General features: G+C 36.3%; 1 protein-coding gene across 5 annotated transcripts in view; it reads left to right on the top strand.

Annotated features, from left to right (window-relative positions):
- The window catches only part of CDH18 (cadherin 18), a 584,308-nt gene extending 563,982 nt beyond the window's left edge, over nucleotides 1-20,326 (top strand). For 4 of the 5 annotated variants that reach the window (XM_061346700.1, XM_061346697.1, XM_061346698.1 and 1 more), the window contains 3 exons: nucleotides 4,676-4,793; nucleotides 17,021-17,272; nucleotides 18,787-20,326. In XM_061346700.1, coding sequence (XP_061202684.1) covers nucleotides 4,676-4,793; nucleotides 17,021-17,272; nucleotides 18,787-19,289 — 873 coding nt within the window. In that variant the 3' untranslated portion in view covers nucleotides 19,290-20,326. The remainder of the gene's footprint in view (nucleotides 1-4,675; nucleotides 4,794-17,020; nucleotides 17,273-18,786) is intronic. The other variant, XM_061346701.1, reaches the window with a different exon arrangement.
- The last annotated feature ends 1,727 nt before the right edge of the window (nucleotides 20,327-22,053 follow it).

Consider the following 22,053-nt stretch of genomic DNA (forward strand, 5'->3'; position numbering starts at 1 on the left):
AGTAAAAATAATGTCCAGAAAACATTAATTAAAAGCTTAATAGAAGAGTTAGAACTTGTAAAAAACTATTTAAAAAAAAATAAGGTAACATTTCTTAGCATTAATTGCAGTTGCTTTCAACATATTCTGATATTTTTTTAATTTATATTAATTTAACATAATTGTTATAATTAATGATAAACTAAAGCATGCAGCAAAGCTAGCTCAGGAATGCACAGTTATCTGGGTGGGGTTGGTGTTGGTAGTGAGTAGCTGATGTTTCTTATTAGCAGAATCTTTACTCTCCAGTCGTAGCTTTGCAAATAGAAATTTACGAGAGAGATGTTTAAAGGATAAAATAAGCTTTACAGTAACATCATTTGTTCCTGATTTCAGTTAGCATCATATTTCTCTCAGAGCTACCATTGCAAGCATGAACAACTCCTGATCTCTGTAGCACTGCAGTTAACACCCAAGATTAATGCTACCATGAAGGACTCTACAAGCAGAAGTACAAACAGTAGACTCCTAAAGTAGCTGGATCAGTATGCTATTGTATTCTTTCACAGGGCTCCATCACATATATGACATGCACTAATTTTTATATGCAGTGCATGACAAGGCTTCAGAAAATATTGTGAAATCATTGCACTGTACAAAAACCAAACCAAAAACAAAATACAAAAGTACATGGCTCTTACTCAGAATATTGTGCTGTCTAGTTTAATAAAGAAAATGACAGTGTTCAACAAATATTAGGGAAGAACAAATAAACAAGGATTACAGAACAAGACAAGTGTTCCATATGCCAAAAAAGCATGCCCAGCTGGATGGTTTTGAATCACTAAAAAAGTAGTACTTACTCTGAGCATTCATCATCTTGTAAGAAAGATTCATAAGATTTAGCACTAAAGAACAAATTCTGTCAGGTACTGCCAGGCACTTCTGTTTGACTAGTGCTTTTGAGGCAGAGCTCCAGCCCTGCATTGTCCTGGAAGAGCCCAGTTTCTTTCTTCAGCACATCCATTCTGAATGTGTTATGGGTTATGGAAGACTTTTTGATTTTGCTTGTTTGTGTTCAAGAAGCTTCTATGTAGGTAAATCACAGCATCATTTAATTGCACACCCTATGTCTCTTGCTTCCTTTCCCTCCACAGCTGATTATATTTCCTTCAAAAATAAAAAAGACAATAAAACTTAAGGACTTAGGTGCTTAAATGAACCCCCCTAAAGCACGGCAAACAGAAAATGCATGTGGGAAGATTTCCATGCTGAAGTGACAGCTTTACTCCCTTAGCAATCACCTTATTGACAAGATAAACTAAGTATCTCCAACAGCTTACAGGTGAAGCCTGGTTGATGTTATATATTAAAGTAAGTAAAGTAGCTGTATTTTTGATCTTATATAGTATTTAGACTTGGAGAACTCTTGACTTCTGGAAATATACTGATTTTGTGAATGATTCTGAAATATAGTCAGTGTAGGAAAATGAAATTTTTCAGTCTTCTGCAAAGTGAACTTAAAAATAATTTTTTCCATTGCTTCAAATGCAATTTTTTTTTATTAATTTAAGGATAATAAGAGCAAATAGTGATGTATAAAAAAAGTTTAAATGCTTTGTTTTGAAAAGTGGAGTGAAGAGTTTATAGGTTTTTTGAGTGTTTCCAAGTCCAGTGTTTCTCCTGGCAGAGTATGAACCTATTAAAATATCTGTCTAGATCTGCAAGTCACATTCACTCTAAAGATAATGTTTTTCTGGTGCTTTTCAGAGGATAATAGAGAAAGTTGTTATAGTAGTGAAATGTCATTTCCCTGACACTATCCGTCACTGTACATGTTCGTGCCCATGCACACACACATACATGTACAAAGAACTTCTTCAGAATCAGGATGTATAAAGGTGTCAACATGAGCTACCTTACCCTGGATGCTCTTATTTCTAATAGCCAAAAGAAATCAATGTTAGCAGCCAAGGAACATCTCTGCTATAAATTTGTCATGTGTATATTTTCTCTTTTATTGATTCAGTTCTGGAAAGTATCTGAGTAAAATTTAGTACCTGCTCTCTATCCTCCTCAATTAGTTCTCCTCCATTCTTGAAACTCCCTCTTTTCTTGCAACTCTTGGCTTTAAAAATAGCATAACGCTCCAGTTTCATCACTTCAGTGCTGTCAGCTGAGCTTTACAGCAGCTGAGCTTCTATGTCTACATTTCTGTTTCAGTCAGCTTGGTAAGGTGAATGTTAATGTCTGCTAATAGGCCATTGATTATTTGGGTCATTAATTAGAAAAGGTTAACAGTACATTTGAGTCTTAAGGGGACACACACTTTTGTTCCTCACCTCTGAATTACTCTGAAAGAGTGTGAATGGAGACAGTATATTTTGTGAGCTTTAAAATTAGTCCTAAAACCAAATATTTCTTTTGTAAAAGTCTTGTGGCACTGAGGCATTGATCACAGCTAATTTTGTTGCAAAAATGGCATGTTCTTGAAGCAAGATTCTGTAAAATGTCACTGAACATTTAATGTAAGAGAGGACGACAGGACAAAAGTTTATCTACTAGACTGTCAACTAAAAGCTGAAGGTGCTTGGGAAAATGACATGTTTCACTGATAAACAGTACTGAGGATTTGTAAACAACATTTAATAAATTCATATCTTTTTTTTATGGTCTTACCCGAACTTTCCACAACTATGCATGGTCTTTAACAGTATTTTTAATATTTGAGTAGTAATAAAAATCGATTCTCTTGAAAATATTTCTCCATCAACTTCACTTTTTTCTTGCTTTGCCTTAGACTTTTTCAGCATTATTAGCTAAATAGAATCATAGAATCATAGAATAGTTAGGGTTGGAAAAAACCTTAAGATCATCAAGTTCCAACCCCCCTGCCATGAGCAGGGACACCTCGCTCTAAACCATATTACCCAAGGCCTCGTCCAACCTGGCCTTGAACACTGCCAGGGATGAAGCATTCACAACTTCCCTGGACAACCTATCCCAGTGCCTCACTACCCTAACAGGAAAGAATTTCCTCCTTATATCCAATCTAAACTTCCCCTGTTTAAGTTTTAACCCATTACCCCTTGTCCTACCACTACAGTCCCTAATGAAGGGTGCCTCCCCAGCATCTGTATAGCCCCCCTTCAGATACTGAAAGGCTGCTATGAGCTCTCCACGCAGCCTTCTCTTCTCCAGGCTGAACAGCCCCAACTTTCTCAGTCGATCTTCATATGGGAGGTGCTCCAGTCCCCTGATCATTCTCATGGCCCTCCTCTGGACTTGTTCCAACAGATCCATGTCTTTTTTATGTTGAGGACACCAGAACTGTACACAATACTCCAAGTGAGGTCTCAAATAGATCTAGCTAAGTTAATCTTACTTTTCTGATTTTACATGGTGGTTATTTCAATAACAGATATGCTACCTTAGCAAAATTCAGTAGAGAATAATTAGCTTTTGCCAAGCATTTTCACCAGTATCACCATAACTTTGGCAAACTGCATGATTATAGGTGTCTCTGACTGATCTTATTCTGCTACAGTTTACCAAAAATTATTACAACAAACTTCTAAAATATTCTTAGCAATTATCATCAATATTATTAGTTGTGTCATGTGTGTATAATCAATATAATGTACTATATCGTATATAGTCAAAGAAATAAGCACTGTACTCTATGTATTTGTTTAAATATGTGTTTGTTTTGCTTCTCTTATGTGAATGAAGGTGGAGAACTGTATGTTGTCTTTTAGTTTTAAAACAGGCTAAATCCTTGAGCCTGTACTGTTTATGCTTCAGGTTCAGTCCAGACAGACTACAGCTGAACAGTGAATAGAAAAATTCTCATGAAAAGAGCTCTTTCCCTCCCCATCTCATGTTCTCTTAGGATATCTATCAGCTCTGTGCAGCTGTCTGTGTGGGCTTCACTGCCTATATCACAAGAACAACTTTTATTAAATTCTACTTTAGCACTTCAGCTTCCAGACCCAGCATGAAAATGAAAGCAGAAGTAGAAATATTGCTTGGTCACACGTTCCAAAAGCTTAGCCCATATTTAGTTGAAAGTAAATCTCAGAAACCCCAGGGCTTTCAAAGGTAAAGGTGTTACCTTTCAAAAATACCTCTCCCATCAATTTCTGTTTCTTTGGGGCAAACCAGACTAAAATCAGGACTGGCTGCTGTTCCTTCTGTTCTGATCTCAGGCAACTTAAAAATGATTCTTAAGAGGAATTTTAGTCAGCCAGTATTATATACTTGCCATTTTGGTTAAACAGTTACTTTTCCTAACCAATGAAAGTACATCTGATTAGTGGGATGGCTAGCAGATGATGCTTCTCATAGAACAACCTGGTTCAGCCTGAATTTTGGCTCCATAAAAACAGAAGTTTAAGTGAAACTCTAATTCTGAAAGTCACCAGTATGTAATGCGGAATCTCCATACCAGGTCCTGAATGTATCATAATGTCAGAAAGTATAGATGCTTTAGATGCTTTTACCTAGCCCTGAGGTGTGGTTGCTAAAATATTTCATGCTGGTGAAATCAAACTAACAGCCCAGTCACTTCATCAGTTGAATTTAGCAGCAGTGAAGTAGAAAATTAAAATAAGGTAAGTTTGAGATCCTGCTGAAGCCAGGTATTATTTGAGTCAAGTTCAAATTTCAACACCTTCACTGTTAATTTTTATTTCAGGTAATTCAGACTATCACTGCAACTGACAAAGATAACTCTGCAAATGGGGCAAGATTCCATTTTTCCCTTGATGAAGGGCTTTCTTTGAATCCCAACTTTACTCTAAGGGACAATGAAGGTAAAACAAGCACATAAATCTCAAAGAAATGGGTCTCTGTTTTGTCTGGGATGTCTCATTGAACAGAACAGTTTCCATGAGTTTCTTGACAGAATAGGAAAACTGTAATCTGTCATCAATAAACTGGCTGATATCAAGGACATGGTGTATACAACATATTGCAAATGATGAATAATTGGATATTGCATTATTTTAATATATATTCCATTTTATTTTAGCATTTATACTTCACACTTTCTGGAATGTTTTTAAAAAGTGGATTAATGAGAAGGATGTTGGCAATTTGGTTTATTTCATGGTGAATAGCACTGAGTGGGTACTGTCAAGGTTATTGCTGGTTATTGCTTAAAGGAGAAAATAAGAATTTACGGGGCATAGAAAGCTGAATTATTGCTTACTTTTACAGCTGTGATACCAAGAGCAGGTCCTTCAGTGCTTCCTGGATGACTTCATGCCCTTCCTAACAAAGTGTGCCTAAAAAGTACAATCATAAGTTCACAGCAAATAGGCCCAGAGGGAAAATGGCGTTCAGAGTCACTTTGCGCAAGTGTTTATGAACGTCTTGAATCAAAGAATCATTTAGCTTTTAAAAAAACCCAAACAACCCAAAAAACCAACAAAAAAAAAAAAAACAAACAAACAAAAAAAAACAAACAAATCAGCCTTATTATTTATTGAGACTTGCTTCATGGTTTCCATTTTAAAACCTGATGAAAACGAGAGTAAACTTTAAATGCTTGTCTGTAGTGTTCCTCTTGAGCTTTAGTGTGTGTGTGTATTGTGAAGTTTGGTTTGTATGCTGTGTGGAAGGATGGGGTGGTTGGCTTCATTTTACAGCTATATTTTTGGAGTAGTGCCATGGAATACCTTCTGAGATCTTCCAGATCACTACTCATCTGTAATGACTGAGAAGCATTAACTCCGTCACTGCTCCATGCACTAATGTTTAAACTATTCTTCATTATATTTTTTATGTTTCTTAAAACCTTTCAGGGAAGAAGACCACATAATCCTCCTAAAGAATCTGTTCCAGTGTTTAACTGTACACACAGCAGGAAAAATTAATCAGGTCATGCTATTTATTTGATCTAGATTCATGGTCCTGAAATTCTGATTCCAAAAGAGATCAATCCACTATCTATCAATATTTAAATGCTAATAATACTTGATGGACTAACTCATATATTAAAAATATTCCTTAAATGATGACTCCAGCTCTTTCCCATATTAATATATCATTTCCACTCAGATAGTCATAGCAAAAGCCAGAGGGATTGTTCCTGAAAGAAGTGTACTGTTGTGTATATTTGTATTTGAGTCCAAGATTCAGATAAACTCCTTGAATATTGGACTGTGATCTCATGTGAAAGACCATGGCTGTGTTAATTTCCATACAAGATGCTTATATCTAGATGTGGTTTTGAATAACTATTAAAATTGTGATTCATAATGAAGTAGATATTTTATGGTCTTGAACATATTTTACTTGGGATCTGTATTGTATGTTGTTTACTAACAGGGGAAAATGCTGTGTTATACTTTAAGGACTGCATATCAACACTAGTTGTTTACCAAAATAGGTGTATAAGTGGGTTAGAAATTTTCATAAATCTCTAATGTGTCAGTGTCACGCCTTGGGTATAAATATGCGGCAGTAAGTACTTGCTGCTTTCTTGTTACCTCCCAAAGAGAGAGAGCAATGATTTTACCACCAACAGCAGAAGGCAACGTTTGGATTATCATAAGTTGGATTTGGCAGGGGAAAGTAGGGGAAAGAACTGGAAAAAGTTAAAGCTAAAGGCCTTTTGTGCTTTATGTGGGAGATACAAAAAGTAAGTATGCACTCCCTGTGCATCTCACAAAAAACTTCTACACATACAGAGACTCAAGAAATGCAATTTCCAGTTTGCCCACATAATTAACGCAATGACAGTTTAAATCAAATCATAATAAGAAATTTATCTTCAAAACAAAAACATTTTAATTGTTTTGCTTTTCACATGACCATTTGATTGTGTTGTTTAAACACTGCCCTTTATTGGGACCTTTGTGATACAACCTATATATAAAGCATCAGTGAAGCACTTAGAAAGCACACTTAAGTATCCAGATATATGGCATTTACAAGTTTAATATTTATCATTTGTTCGAATTCATAAATTTAATTTCTATTGCTTTTTATTTTAGGAAATAGCTGAGAGAAGGTGGGCAGAATAGGCTTTTCTTATGTCTGTGATAAGTTTGCAGTTTTGAAAACTCATGGTTTTGAACATCAGTTGTTAAAAAGAATCAGATGTTCTTAACACAAGATAGCTGCTATGTTTTTCCTCTGGATGCAATAATTAAAAAAAAAATAACAACTGCCTTAAGAGAGTTTTCAATAAAGTTTTGCAGAACAATAAAAACAAAATCTCATATCACACTGAAAGTAGTATTCAGTGGTAGCTGTATCTGTTACTGCAAAGCTATGTTTGTCTTGCAGTCATCTTTGGAACCAGTCATCCTTTCTTTTTCTTTCTTCAAGACGAAAGTTTCATTTCAGAAAAATCTAAGTACACATATTCCTCCCTTGTTTTCATAACCTAGAACAAGAGAATTCTGTTCCTTGAGCCCAAATACACTGTTGCATGAATGTTCTCCTACTCTGTTTTCATCAGTCGAGCTACAAGACATATAAGCTGCAGCAGTAAATTGGATCTTTAAATGTTAATGCTTATATCTATGCAATTTGATGAAAATGTAGAGGACTTGCACAGGCATAAGATTTCATACCTTGTCTGTACCTACCTATATGGACTGCAGCATTATACAGTCACAGCATGTATATGATTAAGGTCTATAATAGTCTATGGCTTCCACAGAGGAAATAGATATTAGAGTGTCAGTGCAGATAGTTGATCATATGACCAGTTAAACTTTCATCTCTGAATGAAAGTACAAACCTGAGCTAGTGTCTTTACTCATCAACCATCCACAATATTAAAGCTCCAGCCTTTGAATATGCAACCTCATAACAAAGAGCTTAAACCCTTTAGGGAAGTGGGTATCAAGAGAGGGCCACAAGGATATACAAAATATGCAGTCCAACAGAACCCACGAGGTCTTGGATCACCTTCTGGATTCTCTTGGTGTTTACGATTTTCATTTTAAAGAACTAAAAAAATGGAAGAGACAGAATATTATACCTTTTTTCCTACTGGCTGGATTCTTATGCTATAGTAGATTCTTTGTTGCTATTGGGGTTTTTTTTTTACACTGACAAAGTACTATTCAGGGAGAGTAAAGGCTTTACAGTATGAACAAGAGAGAAGCCAACAAAATGGTGCAGTATCTATACACATGTAAGGAAGCCAGAACAAGAACTGCAATAGAATTTGTTTGCTATACAAAGAAAAAAATTAAGTTGTAATAATTTCCTGCAATTTTAGAGAGAAACCCAGGAAAGATGCCTTTTTGTTTGCTTGGGAATTGTATTATGAAGGTTTCTAAATGAAAACAGGGCTGTTTACAATTTATTCTGTCCAGAAAAATGTTGCAATCTCTATTAAAATCTGAGCAGTCAAATATTGGAGGTGCTTTGATGTTGCAGTTCAGATGCTACGTAACTCAGTTCATTGTTGTCTGTGTTCTAACTTTGTTTTTTTCGGATTTTATCGCAGATAATTTTTTTAATGCTTTTTTCACTTGTGTGTAATATCTCAAATTTACACTTTTTTGCCTAACCAGAAATATCTTCCTGGGCAATATAAGAATACACCACTTTCTGTTGGTGTATCAGAGGAAAGATAAAAGAACTTCTTCATGCTAGATCTGGTTTGGAGTACGTAATTTTAAATTGTACTTATTTTTCCTTTTTTTTTTTTTTTTAGATGCTTAAGGAATGGTTGATATATTTGTCAAAACTTGTTAGTTTGATGGCAAATGCATTGACTATACTTCACTGTTTTGATATCCCCAACTGTTAATACGTAGACACACACATTAGCACAGTCTGTCTTGGTTTAAAAACTTAATTCTCTCTGCCTACCTATTTTTTTTACCTGTTAAAGACTTTCAGAAGTTGCATGACACTTTTCAGGGAGCTGGCAAAAGACTGAAACCTCAAAGAACAGTTCATTTAAGTGCAAAATAACGTTTATGAATTTTATGCACTGTAAAGCACCGTTTTGCAGGTGGAATTTTTTATCACAAGATATACAGTGTGCCATAGATGCTTCAATGGCTATTGTAAATATCCTGGAAGATAAGGGTTTGTGCAGGAGCTGCGTACATTCACCCAACACTGCCAGTATGATTTGTACATTCTAGTACTTCAATAAATTGAGGCTGATGATTTATGAAAGTAGACAAATTTTGTGTTACCTTCAAGGAAGAACAACTCCCTACAGAATGCTTAGCATTTGTTCTCCTTTCCTTTTATTTCTTCAGGAAAAAAAGTCTCATTTCACAAAAATATTTACAGTTTTATTTTTCCCCTCTGCCCACTTTTCTCAAAGTGGCTTTTTGAAAATTGTCCAGTGATGGAGAACATTCTGGAGTCAAAGGTAGGCCATTTTTCTGATGCTATCCCTTTGGTGATTCCTTTTTTGTTAATGTTATGCCACAAGATACATTAATACCCACAGAAGTAGAGATCTGGTTTTCTATGAAATCTAGAGCATGATGAGTTCAATGGCATCTGCATAAAATGAAATTTGTGATGTGTTCATCTACCCATGCCTGTGATGCAAATTAACATTTTTCCTGTGTCACAGATGAAAAATGAGTAAAAACTAGATCAGTTTTACATGACATGTGGCTATTTAGGAAGAGAGCAACCTTCCTTTATATGTGCAAAAGTCTAATCTACAACCATATTGCACAAGGTGTCTGTAGCAGTTTAGCAATCTGGCTTTAGGACTAAAGAGACGCAAATAAGCATGCCAGATACCAGATCATGTCTTGGTTGCTCTAGAGTGTCTGAAGTGGCATTAAAGAGGTCAGGCTGAAACCCCCGATTTGCAGCACAACTTGAACAGGAAAAAGCTACGTAATTCCTGCCTTTCTTTACATCAAAGTGGCGTGTTTGCAATGGCTTTGTAGTATTGCAAGTTCCTACTGTCCTTCCATGAAATATCCTGTAAAGAAGACAAGTTGTAATGAGAGAGAAATGGTATCTGAGAAAGTGGAAAGTTAGCATTATACATGGTAACTGTAAGTACAGTCCATAGCAGGGCTGTTACTGTAAATGGGTTGAATGCTTAAGCAGGTGTTGTCACCAAATTAACATATAAAACAAAAATAGGACTTTGTGTACAAAGGACAGAAAATAAGGACTAGCTGCTGTAGGAGGAGACATTTTTCTTCCTCAGGCCTCTGAATGTCTTTGATCTCTTTTTGATTTTAAAAAGTTGGGTCTAAGATTGATCAGAGAGGTGGGTTAGTGTGTAGTGTATAGGTTTTTCATGCATTTCTTTCAATGGTGCTACCTGTCTGTGTTTCACAAACAGCTCCTAAGTATGTATGTTTTAGGCCCAAAAAGTCTTCTATGTTGCTTTTCATTTTTGCTACCCAATGAACTAAAAATTTACAATAGCTTTTTCCCCACTGGCAATAGCTTTGAAACCAGCACAAAAGAAAAAATATTTAGAAGTGTTATCAGTAAAGAAATGAAACAGAAAAGCCTGTCAGACTGCTCTAACTTTAGAAATAAAAGCAAATCATTCTAATGTATTTTGGGGGGGTTTGTTAGTTATGACTTCTGAGAAAATTTATAGAAGTTGCTGGTATAGGCAGAGCTGAAAATTAAAACATGCCTTAAGCTATAAACAGGATTTTACTTTATTTTTTTTATTTCCATTTCTCTTGTGGCTGCCTCTAATGTATAATGAGCCAAAGGAATTCTCAAATTGTGAATACTAAATGAGTATCTTCCAAAGTGCTCCAGTAGTCACCTTTCATAGCATTATCATTGTATTTCAGCTTCCTTGTTTTTTCTATGCCCTCCTTTCTTTTCATAGTTCCAGAACTCAGTGTAAAAAGGCAGAGATGATGGAGAGAGGAATGGGAGAACAGCTTTGTATACAGTGTACAGTCTAGCTTAATAAACTACCACTTCTTCAGAGTGTGAAGAACTGCTGCATTAGAGCCATGAAGAATTTCCCATGTGTAACCTCAAACCCACTTGAGATTAATATTAAGTTCTAATTGCCACATTTGCAAAGCACAGCCCAAATACAAGAAAGTTTAGATCATGAAATGGGTCAATGTACACCACAGGGAATCACACAAATCACTCCCTGTGCTGGAGTTGTAAATTTCCCTTAGCAGTCAGGCCTTTCCTCTCCAGAGATTCATGGTTCTTATCCTACTTCTCAGGGGTTAAATTCACAGTTTAAAAATGTTGCAATAAGAATGTCTTTCCTTCCAAGCCTAGAGGAATCAGATCTCTAGTCCTCATCATCCTAGTGCTATTGCTGCTATCCTACACAACTGTTTTCTTTGTCTACCTGCTGTATATGTTTTCAGGTATCAAAGGAATTTCTCAGTCTATGACCTCTCTCACTTTCAAACAAGCTTTGTTTTTCCCCTCAGTAAATGCTTTCCTATGTCATCAGCATCTGACTTCATACTTGGCTGCCTGTAACTTTTACAATTTGTGTGATTTTTTTGTTTCATGTTAAGATCCTTCTCTTAACAGTTGCCATGTCCTTAGTTCCTCTCTCAGTGGGTCTTCCAATAGGTTTTGATGAGGAATGGAAACAATTGAAACATTAAAACTTAGAATATCAGAATAGGTGTCAGGATGCAGCTGCTATTGCAGTTTGGCTAAGCTTTTATTATCTATTCATTTTGTTAGCATACCTTTAAATACAATTGTCCTCAAGAATAGAGCTCTGACTATAACATCAGCGACATTATTTCTGTATCATGCCAATGTCATTAGCTTTGGTCATTTTCCACTATCCTTGATTCTCAGGGACCTTCAGAAAATCAGTTCTTAGATGCAGTTTTCTTCTCTGTAAAAATGTTAGAGATCTCATTTGTAAAATACTCGGAAAAATTTAATGACAAAGAATAGTATATGGGACCTCAGTTACTTTCCAGTGTTTTGGCTGTATGTATACACAGGCATACACTAACAGTTGCTATATGTAAGTCTATAATAGTGATAGTAATAGTTCCATTTAACACCTCTGATGATTTTGCAAACAGTAAATCCATCATGGCAATTTTTTTAAACTAAAAAAATTATTCTGGTTCCTTCTTTGCTTAAAATTGTGCCTTATGCTAATATTTAATTCTGTGATGTTAATGACACCAGAAAAACAATTTAATGTTGATAGAACAAATACAGCATTAAAAGAAAAAAAATTTTTTTTTTTTTTTTTCCCCAATTTGTATTTACTTTGTGCAGTATAAAAATGTCAGTCCCTTTTTTGGCAAGACCTTCTACCCAAGACGAGTGTTATTTAATTATAGCTCTTTCTGGATTTTTTCACTGTAACATTCAAATTATCAGGTTTGTCTATTTTATCATTTTGGTCTTGTCTTTTTAGTTTTCTCACAGTTTTATATATTTTCCTCACAATTTTCCCACATCTGTACGCAGTTATCCTTATAGTATATGTACTTGTATCTTAACGCCCTTCCTTTTAAATCTTTGCCAAAAACCTCTTGTGCTTAAATCCTTTCATTACTGCTAAGTTCCTGCTCAGGAATCCTTAGGTTTTGTTCATTATATTCAGTCTCTGATGCTTTTCTTTTCAGCCTGCTTTTTCATCACTGCTTCTGTAGCTGTTTGGTGATCATAGATCATTCACTGTTGTTTTTTTTTTTTCATTTATGCCAGAGGATGGAAGGAGGGGTTATTCTTTCCTGCTCAGATTTGAACACTGGGATTGCTTTGGCCCAAGAAAATTGGCATGGGAAAAAAAAAGTTTTAGAATTTTCTTATATGGACAAGGTAGCAGAACTGATTTGTTTCGGGTTTGTAGACATGAAAATAGAAATAGAGTATTAAGCAAAATAATGAAAGACTGTTCTTATTACTGGTAATAACACTGGCTGTCACCTTCTGGATTTAACAGTATGAGATCTGAGATTTTCTTCTTTTGGGCTGAGAGACATGACAGTTGTTAATATTAATGCTTAGCTCATGGATGTAGTGTCACTACAGAATTTACATTTCAAATTGAGTCCTTGAAAATATCCTTAGGTTTTTAAGGTATTTTTTCTGTATAACTTTGTTCTGATGTCACCTTGTTATTTATTGCAACTTGAAATATAATTCTTCTCAGAACTGTCACTTCTTTAAAATTGCTTTCTTTCTGTTGATAAGTCCATGTGCTAAAAAGTGAATGTGGGAGTATTGTACTTATCTAATGACTTTAGTGGGATTTCTATGTGACCACTCAGACTTTATTGTGGCAACGCTAGTGCTGAGAGAAAAAAGAACAACCCACAGGGGAGCTCAGGTTTCGTTATTACAGTATTTTTTTCCTCTTCTGTATTTATGAAATAATGTGAACATTTGTATTGCAGCCCAACAGAGCTGTGTTATCATGTCATAGAAGGAAGTTACATGCTGCAGAGTGTGTAGCATGAGGCTGTTCAGGATCCACAGGTTGTTGAAATAATGTTGAAGCACTGTGTAAAGTGAGGGGAGACAAACCTGGTGTACGCTTGTCCATACTGCCTGCTGGGAAGGGTCCCTGGCATGTGCTGCTAGCTCTGACTGTGGTTGGGTGTTACGTGAGAGAGTCCTAGTTGGTCCAGACAAACACAATGCCAGTGAGAGTGCTAAAATTTAGCACTGGGAACAGTTCGTGTTCCACAGATCATGCTCACTCCCAAGCCTTGTTTTGTTTGACAACCTGCAACTGGAGGAGATAAAAAGAGAAATGGCTGGAGGGGAGCTCAGCTAATAATTCGTAATAAGCTGCGTTTCAAGGAAGTGAAGGAACTAGAAAGTGAGTGGAGATTTTCATGCATATGGAGGAAGTGGTGACACACAGTTTTTTTCTAAATTCAGAAAGACAGAAGCAGTAGCCATCACCTTATATATGCATTAACTTCTTTTTATGCAAAATATGTATTCATTTGAAATTCCCTACTAATCACAGATATGTGATGTTATTTCTGCTCTTGGGCTGTATCTAGAGCTCAATCTGCCACAGTTTTGGCAGCTGACAGGCAGACCAGCTGAAGGTCATTTTGTGTTCTATGGTGGTTTCCCTCTTTGAACCACTGAAGATTTTATTTGTGTCCTCCAGCAGTATTACGGAGTTGGGACTGACAGTGTAGCATTAACAAAAAAGGAGAGAGTGGCAAATGGGCAAGATACTATTTTAAGAATGCTAGCAAATATGTTTTTATGTAACACTATGCAGCAGAAAGAACAGCTGCTTACTTTACCTTATGCTTGTACCAAGATATTTGTTGAAAAATTAAGACATGCAGGCAATATACCTCTTTGCAGTCTGTGTTCCATAAAATTATTTGCTTGGTTTAAGAGGATTTTAAAATAGATCAGTGAGATTATTCATGTATTGCGTTTAATGAAAAGTAGAAGACATACATGTATTAAGGAGCAAGCTCGTCAAAATTTGTAGAATAAGACTGAGGACTTTTCCATATATCTTAGAATTAAACTGGCAGAGCTTAGTAAGACCTCCATGGGTGGCCATAGTCTGTAAATATGACCTTAAGGCCACTGCTCTGTCTGCTTAGGGGAGAGTTTTCTACATACAATAAATGCAGTCTGAATTTCAGTGACATAAAGCTTGATTTCTTCAGTTGACTCAATTATAACACAGACCACTTTACTCCTTGTCTAGTTGCAGAATAATGTGAAAATAATTTCTTAACAATAAGATAATGAAAAAAAATCAGCATTAATGAGAATACCTTGGTATGTTTTTGTAAGATTTCACAAGCCCAGATTAAGCAGTATGGAGAAGTTTAACAGGTTCTCAATGAGAATAATAGAAATACTTCTGTATGTCATATTCTATAGGCACATAGGAAGCATGTCCACAGTTCTGTATCAAAAGCAAATACTGATTTACTGTATATCTTTTAATCACCTCTGTATTGGGGTTCTTCTGTAGGTTATTGAACTCACTGTTTTTTGTGTGTGTTTAGTAAGTAACATTGTAAGGAAAATAGTATGTTTTATCATAGGCATTTTATTACCTCTACCATTTCCAAAAGTGATGATCTTTCTCTGTGTCAGATTTTTTCAGACAAAAAAGTTATCTGTTCATCTCATTCAGGTTTCCATAAGGTTCTGCAACAGGAATGAAAATAAATAGCATTAGAAGTGGCTGGTGTCATGCCTCCAAAGAGGAAGTTGGCATGAATCTTGGGGTTTGGTCATCAAAAGCATACCTTGACATGAATAAGTAGAAGAGTACTTCAAGGCCTATTGTGAATGAATGAATGAATGAATGAATGAATGAATGAATGTATGTATGCCATACTTTGCACTCACTGCAAGAGAGAGGAACAAAACTTAATGAGTTTATAACAGGCTGACCATTCTGGAAGTTCCCAAGCAGATAAATGTGGGGGATGGAGAAGAAAAGCTAATGAAATTCAATGCAGTGGAACCTGATGCTCGATTCTTGGCTCAGCATCAAGGGAACCCCTTCCCACCTCATAGATACTTCTTGTTAAACCTGTTGCCAAGTATATAATGTAATTACATTATGCTCATGTAGGGCTATACTACTGGGTTTTCTCAGTACCACTGTCAGGTGGTATGCAAAAGCAAAATTTTGAGAGGAATGAGTTAAAATGAATCTTTTAAAATTTGGCACAGAGCTTGTTAGAAGATCTGGCATGAAGAGTAGTAGGTAAAGAGTTTGTATGAAGTTTAACCAAAAACTTACCTCCTCCATTCAAATATGCATGTGGAAAGTAATCAGTCCTATGGGCTAAAATATTCCACACTACCTGTATTGTCATGTTGGATTTTCCCAAAGTACTACAGACTTTGTTTTTCCATATATTATGATAAACCCATTTAACACTGCAGCTACAGTGATAAGAATTTTTCCCGTTTGATTATAATATGAAGAGAAATCCAGCAGACATATTTTTGCACTTGTCATCCCAGTGTTGTTTGTTAAAAAACTCCAAACCCACAAACCTGCAATTTGGAAACTCTGTTAATCATGGGCAAGCAGCATGAAAGGAGAGCTCTTTTCTTATAATCTCTCTTCCTGTTTCACAGTCCCCACCCCTCTCTCCCCACAGATGCTCATGTCCCTGATTTCTCAGTGTCTCCAGTCTGGTTTATCTGTAGATATTTTATCTCCTATTCAGGGGCCAGTAATTATAAAGTGGTAGCAACAAACTGAAATTAATTTTTATATACATAAGATGCAACTATGTATTATCATAACATTTCTTTCCCTACACTCTCTTTGTGCCCCTTAACTTCTTGGATTTAAAGGGATATGGGTGGCAACTCATTATCTTGATCTGTGCCTATATATGCTCTTTCAATGACTGTAATGAGCATTAGTATTCTTATTGACTGTACATATATGCCAGCTGACCTGTAGGTAACATAATGGTGACAAAATCTTACATCACTGTTTCCCTTTTGCTTACTTACCTTTTACCTCTACCAGTTTAGAACATACTGTATTTGCTCATTTTTCCTTTCCCTTCCTCCATCTCTCTTTGCTTCCCTTCTGCATCATGACCTCTCCACAGCATGAGTCTTTGACCCCTGTCCTTTCAGGTGTTTTCTGAAAGCTCACTTGATCTATAAAACCTGTCACAAACAGTAAAACATGAAAGTCTTATTTTAACTTTTGCTGAAGACATTCTAACATTCCTCTGAAAATTAATAAGATTTTTATGTTGTGGATGAGTTTCACAACAGATACCCTCAGAATTCCAGGTATTCATATTTACAAGGGCCCATATACCACCAACAGCATGGTATGGGATTAAAGCACTTGCAAACTGGGTTTGTCAGAATTCATTTAGACTCTAAGAAAAGTACATGATCTTAAATAATCTTATTTATGTAGTATTAATTACTTCCCCTGCTTCCTCTTTTTACTCTGTTGGCCACAAATGCTTCCTGACTAATTTTAATTCTAGACTCTTTAATTTTCACAGATTAGGACTGTCTGGTTGTAAGATGCCCCATGCTTCTACTCTATGGGAAACAAGATTTTTTTTTTTTTTTGCTTCATTAAAATGATATTCTCATTTTGATGTTGTAGATAATACAGCTAGTATCCTGACAAGACGAAGGAGATACAGTCGAACCACTCAAGATATGTATTACCTCCCGGTTTTGATTTCTGATGGTGGAGTGCCCCCTCTCAGCAGCAGCAGTACTCTCACAATTAGGGTTTGTGCATGTGAGAAAGATGGACGAGTGAGAACTTGCCACGCTGAAGCTTTCCTCTCCTCGGCTGGCTTAAGCACAGGAGCTTTAATCGCAATCCTGCTCTGTGTTGTCATTCTTCTCGGTAAACCATTTTACAGTATTGAATAATGCTATCCTTTCACTGTCCTTCTGAATGTGAGAAGGCAAAACTTTTTAATATGGTATGTTTCTGAACCAGAGGCTCCTGGTTGTAGGAGGTAATTAGAAACACAGCTGTGATTAAGGGGGAAAGGTTTAGCTAAAATTAATAGGGAAAAATGCCTTTAAAGTATGTTCATGAGTATCTGGAATCCACCAGAAACTATTTTTCAGAGGTTATCAAGTAATTAGCACTGCAGATCTTTTTTCTGTAATTTGGAAATATTTCAAAAAGCCAGTGACTCTAATTCCATATCTACAGCAGTGTGAAAAATGATAGAAGAGAAATGAGGAAAGCTTTTTGAAATATGTTGTACTTTAAGAAGCACCATTAGCACTGTACAAAAGCCATTTCTTAATTACCTTTGTAGGATAAGCTAATCGAAACGCACAGCATAATCCACAGGGGCAAGGTCCGTATGAGACTATAAGATGACTCCATTAGATAAATGCCATTGCAAGTGCATTTTCTCTTGACTTTTTTTTTCCTTCTTCCCCAGTCCAATTTGAATGTTACCCATTAGTTAATATATTGTTGTTTTTGTTTTTTTTCTGGCAGAGGCACAACTTGCTGGGTACATGTGTGTGCACTACTCATGTGCCTTTTTGCATTCGTATAGACAGCAAGAAATAATGGGCATTACAGTGTGACCCACATAGGAGATTTTGAGGATTTTTTTTCTAAAGGCTCTACATTTTCTGAAGACAACTTTCCTCACAGCTTACTTCAGAACTTACTTGTCAAGAGGCTGTTTTAAAATGTACAGTAATGAATTTAGTTTATAATCCTATGTTTTACCATACAAGATTGAATACTCATAAGAGAAAAAAATTAAACCTTTTGCCTTTTAAGTGGACATGTGTGCTAAATACTGGTTTTAATGAAGCACTGGAAGTCCTTAGCAATGCTTCTGAAAAATGCCAGCACTAGGAACTCATTCAACTGAAAGAATGTTATCCCCTTTTATGTCCTTTATGAAATCTCAAATAATACAACCAGTGGATTTCATTATTGGCTCAAGAAACCCCAGTAATCCCTACCAAGATAATATGAAGAGTGCTTTTTACTGGCCCTTTGGAAGACCAGGCTGTATTGGAAGTTTGTAGTTTCAGTACAGCATTATTAATTTTGTCCTTAATTGTGTGGTCTCAGCCTGTTGCACTTTGGCATATTGCTATGCCAAAACACAGCTGTATGGGTGCTTTCCAGTAATCTATCTGCAGGCAACACGTTGCACAGCAAAGCTATTGCTCTCTTGGGTATACAAATGCGCTCTTTTCCAGATCAGACAGGTCTGGTGACCTTTTGTTACAGACACATGCCTGATGTAATGATCTCAAATACCCATATTAGCATGAAAATATTACACCTGTGTATTTGACTTAGTATCTGATATTTCTTTAGTATGTATCTGCTTATTTCAGATGTAAATTTTAAACCTACTCTAATATCTGCAGTTTTCTCTTTAGCAATTGTGGTCCTTTTCATCACTCTAAGACGCAGCAAGAAGGAGCCGCTGATCATTTCAGAAGAAGATGTCCGGGAAAATGTTGTGACATATGATGATGAAGGTGGTGGAGAAGAAGACACAGAAGCATTTGACATCACAGCACTGAGGAATCCATCAGCTGCTGAGGAGCTAAAATATCGGAGGGATGTTCGCCCTGAAGTGAAGCCTGTGCTCAGGCATCATGCCTCCTCAAGCCTTGACAGCATAGATGTTCAGGAGTTCATTAAGCAAAGACTGGCAGAGGCTGATCTGGATCCCAGTGTTCCCCCATATGACTCCCTACAGACATATGCCTATGAGGGTTATAGATCAGAAGCTGGATCTATCAGCTCTCTGGATTCAGCCACAACACACTCTGACCAGGATTACAATTACCTTGGAGACTGGGGCCCTGAGTTCAAGAAGCTAGCTGAACTCTATGGGGAAATAGAATCAGAAAGAACAACTTAGCTGTAATTCCCAGAACGAAGAAGTTCCTAGACAACTGGAGATATGATGACAGCAGTGGTAACAAAAAATGAGTACAGTACTTGGAACTGAGCAAGTTATATGCAGTTACTGTAGAACAAGTGCCCTTTTCATATCTGAAACTGGGTTCTCCAATTGAAAGAAAGTCAAGTTTTGAAAAATACAGAAAAAAGAAGCTATTTGTCCCTTGTGTATATTTTTTAATTGCTCAATAAAGTCTGTGGTACCGTATCTGTAACAATACCTAAAGTAAAGCCAAGCAATGACATTTTTATTGCAATATGCTTAAAATCTCAAAGCTACCATAAGTTTATGGTCATGCCAGTTTAGGAAGATAGCTAACGGAGGAGCAAATCTCTTTCAGGTTGCATTTCTAGCTGTGCTCTAGCCTTGTGATTCCAATGTGAGGTAGCCAATGGGGTTTACTATCAGCGTGAGAAGTGCTAAGCCCGTTTCCTTTGCAGAAGGGATAAACCACACCTGTCCTCTTAAATGGTCCTTTGATAATTTAATCTTATTGAATTAGCAAGTTTCATTGAGGTGATATCTTTTTGTTATGTCCTTCATAATCTTTTCATCCACAGCCAGCTAACAGTGGGAGGACGTCATTAGCTTGTAGCTCTAACATGGCTCTAGCCCATAACCCCAGGTCTGCTCTGTTCCTGTGTGCTATAGGAACTGTTGTTTCCAGTGTTGTGCTTTTATTTGCTGTTTTTTTCTTGGGAATATCATTCATTTAAATGGAATGGGTGCAAAGTAGTCTTTATGCAGCAAAGCAGATGAAGCATAGGCTCTTTCAATAAAAACAGTCATGGCAGCACCATTAAACTATGCAGCTGTTTGGTTCACTGTGCTTCACTTACGTCAGTAGATGGAGGTTTTCAAGTCTGCTGTTCTGAGTTCAGGAGCCACACCAATCGATTTAAAACACAGTTCTTAATCATCATGTCTCTCTATTTCCATGTGTTACTGAAAGCAAGACAGCTGCTGGTAAAATACTGGGTTAACAAAAATTTAAGCAGAGATAAAATGATGATTTTTTAGTTAAGAAAAAAATCTACTGATATTTAATTGTTCTTAATTTTCCTATGGGTTAGATTTCTTATGCTAGTAATTTTCTGGCATTGTAGAACTGCTAAACAGTTCTTAACACTGCAGGCTGTGTAATACCTAATCCAGCATATTCTTATGGATTTCTTTGTTTTGTTTGAAGCTTCAACTTTTTGTACCTTGAGCTCAGTAGAGAAGGGTCTACATTTATTGTGGACCTATTGTGTGAACAAGATTATGAAGTCTTCCCTTCTTTACTGTATGACTGGGTAGGCCCTAGATATGACTGAAACTTCTGATCAGTTCTACTTTGAGGATATATTTTTTTAAATGAACTGCTTCCTGAGATGTAGTTGACTGGTTTTGGTTTAAACAGCCTTCTGGAAACATTAGCAAGTAGGCTTATAAAAAACTTTTCAAACTGTAAAATGTATTAGTTGCACTGTAGTTCCAGAACTGGTTTTTACTCAACTGTTTTGTCACTTGGAAATTGCAATGTTCCTCTTTCGGTCAACATCTGAACCCACAAGACAAAGTAGAAGGGAAAATACCCTGAACTATAAAATGTTCCATGGAGAATTTGAACGTAGTTTAATAATCTGTGTTCAGATTTTTATTTATTTATTTTTACCAAATACGACATCTTCTAGAAGTGTATTTTAGGAGACATTCTGATTCTAGAAAACAGTCAAACAGATATTTTAATGCAGTAAGAGTTATAAACAAGCTGAGAATTGTTTATACATTGTCTTTTTGGAGGATAGAGTTAGGCTATGTTTCAGTTTTGTCCCAAATAAAGTGACTAGTAGTGCAGGATCTTATGAGGATAAATTTTCTTTGATTTAGATCGCACTTGCTTTATGTCAACATATACATTTTTATATTGTATTACTCAAGTCCTAAGAAGAAAGTATTTCAGTGTTAGTCATACCATGGGCCATAATTCTTCATACTGCATCTGCATGAAAACTGCATTCACTGTTATAGTTTTGAGCTATTAGTTATCTTTATGTTCCTCTGAAGCAGAGAAAATCAATTGTATTTTGTGCTTTAAGCAGTGTTCCCACCATTGTTTTCTTTTTATTTGCATCTTAGAATGTTCAGACTTAAAGCCAACAGAAGTGCAGTGGCATAAGCAAATAATTACTCCTTATGATTAAGTTCTGATTAAGTTAATGAGAGAAAGAGGTCATATCTCAGAGAAATAAGAATTCTCTTTTCACCATTCCTGGTGGTCTCTCTGCTGCTGTACAGTACACGCGTCATACCCACAGCCCCAAGAATCCTGAATCCTTTAAAACTCTGCAGGGTTATTGAGATGCTGCTTCAGTGATTTTGCACTGTGTCCTGTTCAGTACGTCCTATCCACAATGATCGCCAAATGTGTGTTTCTATCATGACATGTCTGCATGCTTGCTATGCTTACTGTTTTTTACTCAAACACACGTCACAGTGCCATGTTGTTTGCATGACAAATCACAGAATATTAAATCTTCAGGGCCACAGAAAAAGGCCTCACGGTGGAGAAAGAGCAGGTTTACCTATTTCTTTCCCTAATCCCACTAATTTTTCATTTAGTCTCCTAGAAACAAAATCACATTTTAGAATTTCTATGTGAACATTGATTAAACTAGGAAAAGATTGACAGTGTATGCCATGGAGGGCATGATCGTTCTGTAGCATTGCTGATTAAACA

This window comes from Neopsephotus bourkii, unplaced genomic scaffold (assembly GCF_033783945.1).
Source record: "Neopsephotus bourkii isolate Nb327-2 ecotype Australia unplaced genomic scaffold, CSIRO-AGI_Nbou_v1 NB_272, whole genome shotgun sequence".
NCBI classification, from domain to species: Eukaryota; Metazoa; Chordata; class Aves; order Psittaciformes; family Psittacidae; genus Neopsephotus; species Neopsephotus bourkii.